This window comes from Gadus macrocephalus, chromosome 5 (assembly GCF_031168955.1).
Source record: "Gadus macrocephalus chromosome 5, ASM3116895v1".
NCBI classification, from domain to species: domain Eukaryota; kingdom Metazoa; phylum Chordata; class Actinopteri; order Gadiformes; family Gadidae; genus Gadus; species Gadus macrocephalus.
In genome coordinates this window covers 9,936,939-9,948,671 of record NC_082386.1, presented here as the reverse complement: position 1 = coordinate 9,948,671, position 11,733 = coordinate 9,936,939, and the positions used below count along the sequence as shown (strand labels likewise).

At 44.4% G+C, this 11,733-nt stretch overlaps 2 protein-coding genes across 2 annotated transcripts; one reads left to right on the top strand and one right to left on the bottom strand.

Annotated features, from left to right (window-relative positions):
• The first annotated feature begins 217 nt into the window (after positions 1-217).
• Positions 218-2,789, top strand: c5h14orf28 (chromosome 5 C14orf28 homolog). The gene is made up of 5 exons (XM_060052134.1): positions 218-439; positions 735-1,259; positions 1,433-1,522; positions 1,603-1,741; positions 2,084-2,789. The coding sequence occupies exons 1-5, from the start codon at positions 354-356 to the stop codon at positions 2,261-2,263; spliced, it is 1,020 nt and encodes a 339-aa protein (XP_059908117.1). The 5' UTR covers positions 218-353; the 3' UTR covers positions 2,264-2,789.
• Positions 2,790-3,188: 399 nt separating this feature from the next.
• Positions 3,189-11,388, bottom strand: LOC132457777 (kelch-like protein 28). Its single transcript, XM_060052121.1, has 6 exons — positions 11,233-11,388; positions 10,116-10,376; positions 9,377-10,014; positions 8,558-9,001; positions 6,670-6,878; positions 3,189-6,442 (listed from the first exon to the last, which is right to left on the bottom strand). The coding sequence occupies exons 2-6, from the start codon at positions 10,374-10,376 to the stop codon at positions 6,279-6,281; spliced, it is 1,716 nt and encodes a 571-aa protein (XP_059908104.1). The 5' UTR covers positions 11,233-11,388; the 3' UTR covers positions 3,189-6,278.
• Positions 11,389-11,733: the final 345 nt, after the last annotated feature.

The following is an 11,733-nucleotide window of genomic DNA, read 5'->3' as shown; positions in this document are numbered from 1 at the left end:
TTTGTTAATATTCTATTTTAGAAAGTATTTTCAGATATGATTATTTTATTAATATTATTGTTATTGTTATTACTATTATAACAATTATTATAACTTACTTCTAGTATTATGATTGTAAGGTTGAGCAATAATCCACAGGGTGAGGTGCCCCCCCCGACTCGACAGCAGGGGGCGCCATTGCACCTACAAGGACTTTGCAACGCAATGTTTATGGGCGTAACTTGACGTTTACTCGAGTATGTTTTGAATCTTGCAAACGTGCCAGCGTATGATCCTGAAAATACACACTAGGTAGTATCAGTAGTCGCTCAGGCTATAAGCCTGTATTGAGACATGAAGAAGCATAGAGAACGATGGAGAGTAAATTCTGTGTTTTAAACGACCCCGAAGACCTGCAAACGTTAATTACAAACACTGAAAATAGGCTACAATTTGAAAGGTACGTTCGGCTAACGTTACAGATGCTAGCTAGCTTCACAGATGTTTCGGTCTAAGGCCTGGAACTCTATCCAATTTATTAACGCATTGTTTAGTTTCCAGTCTAAACGGGTTTATATATCAAAATATAATGCATTGCATATCCTGCAAATATGTGGTTGGCAAGAGGCTCGTTGTCCCAAATAAAGCGATTCAAGGGAGTGACAGACTCGGTCCATTACTCCCCCTTGAAATGTGTTCTCATCAGTCTCTTTTGAACATTTATCTATTGTTTGACTGCATCATCATTTTCTCAGGTCTAAGACGTTGTTTGAGGAGATTCGGGCGTCCATCAATAATAACGATGAAGAGGACCGCTCCTTCTGGAGGCCAGTGCTTCCTTGGGGTGGCGTCTACACCATCCGGGCAGGACGGAAGGCTATATCCTGTACCCCACTGTATGTCAAGATATACTTAAAGAACACCTGCACCATCGACGGATTCCTCATGATACTCTATGTCATTCTGCGGGACAATCAGGGATTCCCCAGGGAGCTAGGTGTCTTCCTGGGCAAGCAGTTTGTGGAGCATTTTCTCACACTGATGGACTCGTGTGACTACACCACGGTTAAGATGTTGTGGATCTGGTATAGGATGTCTAAGAAACAGTATCGATCTGCAGTTTGCCAAGCAGCTCTCGAGATTGACTTGTTTGGCAATGAACATGATAACTTCACTGAAAACCTGGAGAACCTGATGTCCACGATGCAGGAGAGCCTGTGCACGAGCTGGAGCTGTCGGACCCGCTTCCAGGAGCTCCTCAAGAGGACGGTCATCATCAAGTAGGATCACATTTCCTAGGAAACATCTCGATTTTATAAAATGTTGCCATAATAATACAAATTATTTTGAGCTGTGAGCAGAGTTCAAATGAAGTTTGCCGTGTTGGGTTGATTGCAGTTTCTTCCCATTTAGTGTTTCCTACGATTTCAGTTGTTATGGTTCTGTCCCGCAGCCCCCCTCATGAACTGCCTCCCAGGGATCCCATTCAGTCCGCCGTCGATGAGTTCTTCTGCCCCAAAATCCTCCTCTGCACCGAACTCGGGTGAGCCCCTCCTCCACTCACCGTGCTGTACGTTGTCATAGCTACTTAACACACAAGTGTTCCCCGTGTCCCCCGACCAGGTGTGACGGGCTGCGGGAGTTCTCTCACCGGGTCTTCTGCCACGGGGCGCCACCCTTCGTCATCCTCAACATGCAGCAGTGGAAGGCGGAGGAGCTCTCCTACGTTCCCTACCACTTGGCTCTGTCCCAGCACAGGTACCTTCTTGCTTTTCTACAGCCTGTCTGCATCGCCGTGGGCACTGGGGAATAGAAACGGACGGAAGGAGCACTAGGTGTGGTGAAGGCCGCTCGGTCCAGTACTCCAGCAGAAGGTCCTCAGCGACGGGAGGTGTTCTCCTCACACAGTGCCCGTTATATTTTCTTCTACCTGCACCGCCCCTACCGAGACAACGAGGTGGGACGAATTTTGTATTTAACTTGGCCCAGGAGTCACACAATAAATACTGATATGGTTGTGTTCGGTTTCCAAAGGGGGACGGGCTACTGCTACTGCTACTATGTGCTGAATCACACTAAGCCCACGGTGCATTTCTGCAGGTACTCACTGGAGGGCGCCACACTCTTCAACAAGGAGGAGCACCACTACTCGGCCGCCTTCCAGATCGACGGCTACTGGATGCACTACGACGGGCTGAGGAGCGACAACCTCATCCTGTTGCACAAGCCCCCCGAGCTGCTGCTGCTCTCCTCTCTCGTCTACACCCGGGCGTCTGAGAAGTAAAGCCCCCCCCACCCCGCCATCACCAACAATCTGTCTGAATGGGGACCACACGCTCACAGAGATGTGACAGAATATGATTCATTTCTACCACCCATGCTTCTTTTTATTCCATGTATAGAGGTTCTGATTGCTTCCCCCCCCCCCCCCCCCCCCTACAGTTTTGAGGAAACTGTTACAAGTCTTATGAGCTGTTTTTCAAAAGACGAAGACTATAGATGAATCACTGCTTGGCATCCAAGAATATAATGGACTACAATAGTTCTCGGCTGTTATGCACAAATGGGGCGAGGGGGTATTTGCATGTCATATTCACGTCAGGCTCACAATATAAATATCCATACACCTCATATTGCCATTGCTATACAAACACATGTGTTTGAATGCCTACAGAGAATGCAATTTATATTTAGCAGTGTTGTAGCGAGAGCTGCAAATGAAAATGCATTGAGGAGCCGGTAAAAATATTGAACCTTTATGCATATCGGCCTCTGCCTCAATTAAAAGGGTGCTCTTTCTTTACACTGGGCTTTGTGTTAATAGACTGTTTGCTTCCTTTGCCATTTGTCACTTCGTGGTCATTTGATATCTTAAGATGCCAAAAATGCAGACATTGTGAAAAAAAATTAAATGCTTTAGTTTCAATGACATATTTGGACGCAGAAGATATGGTAAATATAACAATGCTGTCCAAAATCCAAATCATGATCATTTCATACTCCGTATTAACACATACTAGTCTAATTGTAGAACTTGAATTTGTATTTAGATTAACAAAACCCACTCCATATTGACTGTTTCAAAAGATTTTTCTGTCTTAAAGCATTAAATGACCACTTTCTATGCAGCCAATGTAAATCTATTGAAATTATGTTTAATTAAAAATATGATTTTTACATGATACAGAACACACAAAATAAGACATTGATAAGGAGTACCTTTATAAGGCAGGCATTTATTTTAACTGGGTACAACTGCACCAACAAACAGACTAAAATGTATGGAAAATGTCTTTAAGTAAAATATGTTAACATGTGGTGAACCAAAGAGCTACAGTCTATATCTAAGGTCATCTTGTGCATCCAGTAAGAGTCCACAGGATATAAAAGATTCAAGATTATCACCTTACTTCAGACACACATAATGGAAATGCAGTAGAAGCAGAGTGGTAATTTGGCTAAACATTGACATCAGCTTCAAAGGATTCCGTCTGTAGTCTAAACTGTAGCTTGGCAGGTTCCAGAACTGATGTTGTTGGTCCTCCCGAAGCTGCATTTTTAGTTATAACAAGCACTTTGGTGAAAGTGGTGGCAAAACGTCACATAGGGTTAGGCCATAAATAAAATAAAATTAGCATTTACTTGAAAATCATTTTTTTCGTATTTTCTTTGCAGATTTCACGTTTGCAGATTTTATCAGGCTTCCTCTAACGATTCAAGAATATGTATGAACCACTTACGCAAAATTCCTGAAATACACACGCCCACACAGTACGACAAAACATACACTTAATAAACAATGAGAAACACGCATAATTATGCCTGCATAATTTGTGCTCCTGCTAATAGACTTTGATTTTAAGTGACGAGCGTTACATAAAAAACAAAAACAAATCAGTGAGTATTGTTACAGAACATATGCAATAATAAAAAAAAAATCATTCCATCGCTGTTTTTCTAAAATAAAATCCAGGTTTGCAGTCTAATGTTTGTCATTAATGTCTACTTGAAGAAGTAATGTCTCATAAGTTATCACCACAAGGCAAATTTGTGGGACAGGCCAGTTTGGGAAGGAAAAACAAAACATCTAGTAAAACCGTAAAATGTTGCCTGCAGGGGCTACTAGAGAAGCCCACGTCATTGCCTAGTGTTCAATGGTAAAGTCAAATGTTTATGTGTGGCTTATAGCACAGGCTACGGTGCAACTTATGTGAAGCCAAAGACGAATCAACTGTTGAGCAATCCCTTTGAACCTGCATGCACACAACCTAAAAATGATGCCACACAAAGAGCACATTTCGATGGCTTGTCAGTCAAGCATTTCTCACTACTCAACATACATGCCACGCGTTATTCCGTTACAGCAATACGAGATACCTTGGCTTGTTAAAAATGACTAAAGGAACAGAAAAACAAAAGGTATTGATCCACAGAGAAATAAGTCTTATTGCATCATCTAAATGCCATCAGTCTAAATAAAACATGTACAAATTACAATATGTATCAAATAGTTTGGTAAGTGCAATGCAAGTCTCCACTTCTGTGCAAACATCAGTGTATACAATGCAGCTCAAACTTGACGTCGACATGAACAGACACTTAAATGGATGCGCCACATTACGTTTTTTTTTCCTTTTCTTTTGCTCCCTCTCCATGCTCTGCCTGGCCCTGCCCATGAAGGAAGCAATGCCCTCCCGCAGCTGGGACGCAGAAAAACATTTCCTTCAAAATGCCACAGGATGGGTCATACAGGAACAACACAGCCTGATCGACTTTCTAATCATCCTCCTTCATGACCGCATAAGAGGACACAAGACGTATGCATTCAGGGAACTAAGCGCCAACAGGCTATTGTTTGAGCATTACCGGTGAGGAAAGTAATGTCACGACATGGGAGGAAAACACAAAAACAGGCATGTTTTGGCACTTCTTGCAGAATCATGATTAGATCACTTAATCCGAGGTTGCCGTGGAACCTCTAACACAAGGCTCAGGTTTTAAGAAACTAAAATAAGTGGCAGACTAGGTATTACATCATCCCTGTGAATTAAAAGAAAGATTAAGCATTTCATGTGCTGCGAGGAGAGGGGTGGTGGGGGTGAGATCAACTGCCTTCTCTGAGGCCTCTTAACGAGCGAACCAAGACAACTATTTGAAGATCACACCAATGTCCAATTATACCAACCTTACGCAATATGGACAGGAATGTATAGGTTTTTAAGCCAAAAGCATTGCTTTAAATGGGACGGAGATTTTGTTTTATTGCATGGGCAGGTCAGGAGGTGTAAGATTCAGGGGCATTTCAAAGCAGACTAACGTTCCAGCTGAATAGAAGTCAACTAAAAACGGTCAAGAAAAAAAACAAAATAATTTATATTAACAATAATTTATGTTAGGCGACGAACAGAAAGGGCTCCTGAATCCTACATATAGCACCAGTTAGTATTGGTTATTAATCCAGGGGGGAGGAGGGTAGGATCCAGGTTGCTTTTCCAGAGAAATAACACACCGACGCACAGAGGTGTAACAGGCATTTCTCATTGGCTCCCAGGGTTAGGCAGAAACAGACATGTGTGGGGGGGGGGGGGGGGGTATGTTGAAAGCACAGCCACCTGTGTGTTGGCCTGGGCCTGTGAGGGTGGGTCATCTCTCCATTGACCACTGAATCAGTACACAAACCATTTGGACTATTTACAGGAGAGAAAAAAGGCAGCCCTTCTTAAAGTAATTAAAGATTTATATTTATTTTTTTAATGAAGCCACACACACACACACACACACACACACACACACACACACACACACACACACACACACACACACACACACACACACACACACACACACACACACACACACACACACACACACACACACACACACACACACACACACACACACAAAAATAAAAAAGTTACAGATTTCTTGCCCGTGTTAAAGGGCTCAGCTGCAGAGTACAGCAGCGGCCGTCTCTTCATCGCCTCGGTGACAACTGCCTGTCCTCATTCTCCTCCTACCCCATTGAGCAGCACCTCTTCATTTTGTGCCGCCATCTTGGTGCTCCTCTGCACCAGCTAGCTAGCGAGCGAGCTAGCTGGCCCTGGAGCATGTACCCACCCAGCAGGCTCCCTCCTCTGGGGAATCACGTCGGCGAGGTGCCTCGTACGGGCCCTGGAGGCTGAGCGCGGGGGGGGGGGGGGGGGGGGGGGAAGGTGGGGGGAAGAGGAAAGAGAAACAAAAAGAACCGCCTTTTCGTCCCGAGTCTTCTCTTACGGAATCCTGGCCGGCTGGGCCATGGGTCAAAGGGCAGTCAGGCCAAAGTTACAGCGGCAGTACATCATGCCACTGGAGTCCAGCCAGCTGTCCGAAATGGGGTCGTAGCGCTGGACAGTGTTCAGGTAGGACGACCCCGAGTGGCCCCCCACCACATAGAGGTAGTTGTCCACGATGGCGGAGCCGACACCTACAATGTCAATAATAACATAGTGAGTAAATAACAAAAATAAAAATAACCCACCAAAACTAGATTAACATTACGATAGGCATTTGTACGTTGCGTGGACTAGTGAATTTAGGCAGACAGATACAATAAGTAGATATAGATATTGAGTACACTTACAATTGACTAATTTGAAACATTGTTTTGGTGACTGATCTTTATGAGAATGGAGGAAAGAAACAGTGACCCACCAGTTCGCGGTTCATTCATTGGTCGACAGGCGGTCCATTGGTTTTGGTGCGGGTCGTACCGCTCGATGCTGGAGAGGTGGGACACACCGTTGTGTCCGCCCACCACAAAGATGAATCCCAACATGACTCCGACCCCAAAGTTGATCCTCTTGTCTGCCATGGGGGCTACCATTTCCCAGGCATCCTTACTGGGGTCGTAACGCTCCACACTGCACAGCGTCAGACACAGGTTAAAGGGTTAATAATAGGGCTGGGTATTGCCAGGTACTGCACAATTCAATTCAATTTGATTCTTTAGGTCTTGATTCGATTCGATTTAGATTCGTTTCGATATTGATCCAATTGCTTCGATATCGATTCAATAATACGTGCAGATGACAAAAATACCTAAATATTATTTAGAATGAACCATTTCAAAATGAATTAACCATTTCATTGTGCTTTAACTAGCAAAACGGGAATGCACCATTGTATAGTATTATTCCTCAGCTAAACTTCCAGCATAAAAGTAATAATCATAACATGGACAAATGTAAAAGGGCATGTACATTTAGGCATACGCGCTTCTAGATTACAATGACACAATTTTTTTAAGGAAATAATCGATTTAAAAGAAAAATCTGAATCGAAATTGAATCGAGAACAAATAAATTGCAGTGCATCGATGAATCTATATTTTTACCCAGCCCTAGTTAATAACACGCCAAGTATTACATTACACACTGACTGTATGTTGTACGTCCCGGCACACAAATAGTGCGTATCATTGTGTTGGATTGGCTGCATCTCATCCTAACTATCTTTGTTGTATACAGGGAATGGGTTAACCTAGCATTGTAAGTGCTTGTTTCTATGAACATCCTTACTGTACCGACAGCAATATATTGTTGTCTTTCTTCTGACAAATGTACTTATTGTACTTGTCACTTTTGACAAGTTGATAAAAGCTTCTGCTAAACGCCCTAAATGTTAATGCATATTAATTGCATGCTATTACCATTTAGTAACTGTATCCAACATTCAAATCTTACTGCGAGTGACCGGTATTTAAATGCAATGCGTATTCAACAAATATTTACTTCAATTAACTATTTGTTCAAAGAGTTCCTTCCTCTAGTAGCATTAACTGATTTACTGTTGCGAAGACACAAAAGGGACGCACATACTGATTGCATAATGCTGAAAAATACATGAGGCCCCTTTATTAGCTTAACAGTACCAAGGTGATGAAACTCTTTAATGTCTCACTATATCTAAAAGGACAGAAGGGCAGCTGGGGAGAAGAAGGAGTCCCTAAAGAATAAGTTCAATCCAAAACACATTTTCCTGAGGGCTTTGAGGAGTCAAGGAGACGTAGCAACAGACTCTACCCTCTCGAGCCCCATCAGCTTGTGAGAGCCAACCTGAAGCAGGAAACATACGGGCTACGTTCCAAACCTATCCGATAGAGGCTTTCACTATTTCTATCTTTGGTCGTTCTTTTTCCACTGCGGCCATTAGGGAGCTACGGGCCGTTTTCTTGGAAACACTTAACATCTCTCGCTGGTCTGTCACGTGTCCAAGATAACCGCAAGGGGTAGGGGGCTGCGTGTGCCTGTGTCGGACTATAGCGTGCGGAGCCTGGCCCTTAGGAGCATATACATTACAGAAGGCAGGTGGAAACATTTCCGTGGATGGAAGCTAACATTAACAAAAGTTGTATGGCCCTTGCATACCAATGAAGATTCAGGAGGATTCGACTGCAAGACTATTATCAAATAAGTTAAGAGTCGAATAAAGCCAGCCACTATCCTCGAAATCCAAAAATGGCATTCCTTTGTTCTTCATATGAAGCTCATGTGTAACAAGACTTGTGAAACAGATTTATGGTAAAAAGCAGAAGTAGTACCTGTTCATATGCGCCGGGCCGTAGCCCCCGATGGCATACACCATGCCATCCAGCACGGCAGTGGCAAAGCAGCTACGGGACTTGCTCATGGGCGCCACGGGTTGCCACTCCTTCAATTTGGGGACGTATTTCTCCACCGACTGGAGGTAGTACTGGCCGTCGTAGCCGCCCAGCGCGTAGAGCTCCCCCGCCAAGACCACCACTCCGAGGGTGCTGCGGCGCTCGGCCATGCGCTCCACCGAGGACCAGGTGTTGCTGTCGGGGTCCCAGCACTCCACGGTGCTCTCTAGTCTGCGGTAGCTGATGCCTTGCCTCATGTGCGTGGCGATGCCCCCCACCACGTACACCTTCTGGTCCAGCACCGCCACGCCAAACTCGTATCGAGGCACGCTGAGTGGGGCCAGCCCTATCCACGAGTCCGTCTGTGGGAAGTACATCTCCATGCTGGAGAAGGGAGACAAGGTTTAGGTTACTATATCTATAACAAAGTGAGCCTCTGAACAATTAAAGCATTCAAAATCAATCGAAATTGGAAGTACCAATAAATGATCAAACTCAAACACTGCATGACCAATTTGCTAGTTGTGCGGTAAGACGCGGTGTACATAATTTTTTTTACGCACGCATATAAAATGCGTTCAATGACAGGAGTCTGGCATCAAACATAACTTAAAAATCCAGACTCATACTATTCAATAGAATACATTTATTTATGTATTTATTTATTTATTTATTATATATATTTATAGAAAGAGATGTTTTAATGACTTGAATTTTTCGGACAGAAGTGAAAGAAGAAGTGAGAAAGTTGAGATGTACCTTTCTAGCGTGGCAAAAAGACCCGCCTTGCCCCCGACCGCGAGCAGCACCTTGGGGGCACATCGGGGTCTGGTGGACAGCACTGTCTGGTAGGAGAGCCGGTGCTCTGGCATGAAGTGATATTTAAGGGCCTCGTTGAGTAAGTGCTTGCATGCGTGGTCGTCACGTATAAGGTGGTTGGCTTCGTAAAGGCGCGTGAGGAATTTGACACTGAGGAGAGGCAAGCGCACGCAGTGCAGCAGCTGCGCCAGATGCTGCTGCCTCTCGGTCACGTCGTACTTGATCCAGGACTCCAGCGCGAAGAACACTGACTCCTCCGTGACCACCTTTAGACAGTCGTTGGACACAATCTCGTCCAGCTCGGCCCGCGTCAGCTCGATAAACTCTTCCGTTTTGCACACTTCCTCAAAGTTCTGACAGATGAATTTGGTGGCGGCCAAACACAGGTCGTGGCAGCCGTACGTCTCGGCAAAGCGAGAGATGCCGATGCAGTTCCCGGCGTCCAACTGGCTCTCAAGGAAGGAGCAGCACTCCTTGAGCACCAGTTTCACCTGGAGCAGGTTGGCGGCAGGCAGGAGCGACTCCACTGTCTCCTGGGAGATGAAGACTGTGCCCGTGTAGGCATACTCCACGATGGCCTGTGAGACAAAGAAGATGAGGAGTTAACGGGACTCAATAAATACTGGCCTACATAATACATTTGTGCAGAACATCAGCAAATCTTTTTCCGCAAACCGACCTGAAGCGCAGCCTCGTCGATACACTGGAATTCCACTTCCGACGTTTCCTTTTCGGACAGGTTCCCAGTGAACATGGCCTTGAAGTAGGGGCTGATGCTGGCCAGCACTACTTTATGGGCATGGATCTTAGCATCACCCACACGCAGTACAATGTCACACAGTTCATGATCCTGCCGCAGAAGCTGTAGGCCCTGCAGCAACTGCTCTGAGTGAGGCCGTGTTAAACTGGCAAGCATATAGGACTGGGCCTGCTGGTCCATCTGAGAGCAGAACAGATCAATACAATGTTGACAACACTGCAAAAACCATGACATTAATGATGAGCATTACAATAAGCCATTTAATCAGAGATGGTTTTGCAAAAACAAAATTAGCTTGACATTTTTATAACCAAAATTTAAATATATATATAACGTATGCATGTGATGCCTTGTATTTGTCTGAGAACCATCGATAGATTACTCGAGTCAGACGCGTTGGCTTTCCTGGCTGAACGTAGCTTCCCCTCAGCCCAAGGCCAGTTGCTAATGTTGGCTAAATAGCATAACATTAAATGTATTTATTCAAGCGTTAACGCGGGGAGGTGAAACGCGCTGGTAAAAACAAAATTGGAATGGCGTTGCATGTCATACTCTTATCCCAATGTCAAACGACTGAGCCAGCGAGAGTGTACTGTCGCTGTGAGACGTGTTTGGATGCATCCACTAAGCTAGCCATCTTGTTGACAGGGGCCTTGCCCCGATTCTGACTGAGTGCACATCAGACGCTGCAGAGCTATTCAAACGTCTCCTTCCACAATGCATTATTTAGAATCCATGTAGAGAAATAGTGAATAACAGCCTTGATTTTGCAGAAACGACATTTCCGCGATAGCATACCCTTAGTAATACTGGTATACTCGATTCCAGCAAATACTCAATACCGATTTCCACCATTCGTTGCACTGCAGTCAGCGCAGGTTAGCAGCTAAAAATAAACACGGGTGCTGTGCCTAGCTGCATCATTGATTGATATAGCCTAGAGAAACAAGGCTGACAAATACAAAACGGCTGTGTAACAGTGAAACAGTGTCATGACGAAATACACACGAAACGACACCAAATAAAAAACAGAAACCTGTAACTTATTCCGCGTCTGTTGTGCCGCTGTCAATACCGACTTCGCAGTAGCGTAGTTCAGCGGCAATCTGTGGAACCCCGGCGATGAGGAAAACAACGTAGGCGAGCGTAGCGTCGTCTGCGCACGGCGACCACAGGGGTTTTATAACGGAGCGCGGAGCTTCCCGAGAACTGAGAGCGGCGGATCCACTCGCCGCGCCTTCGAAGTAAAAGCACATGTAGAGAACGTGGCTGTTTTCAGATTTTGAGGACGGATGTGTTATCATGTCTACGAGAAAATATCTTGCTAGCTGTTTATGAATGAACTATATATATATATATATTTATTATCAATGAAATTGGAAATGGTAGTTACACATAATACACATCAATCTAGCTCACTGTTTCTGAATGAACTATATATATTTTTTCATAGCCTATATTACTATGTACAATAAATATAACAAAGGAAATGGGAAATTTTAGTTGTTTAATTTTTTTAATGTGTAGTCGATGATAT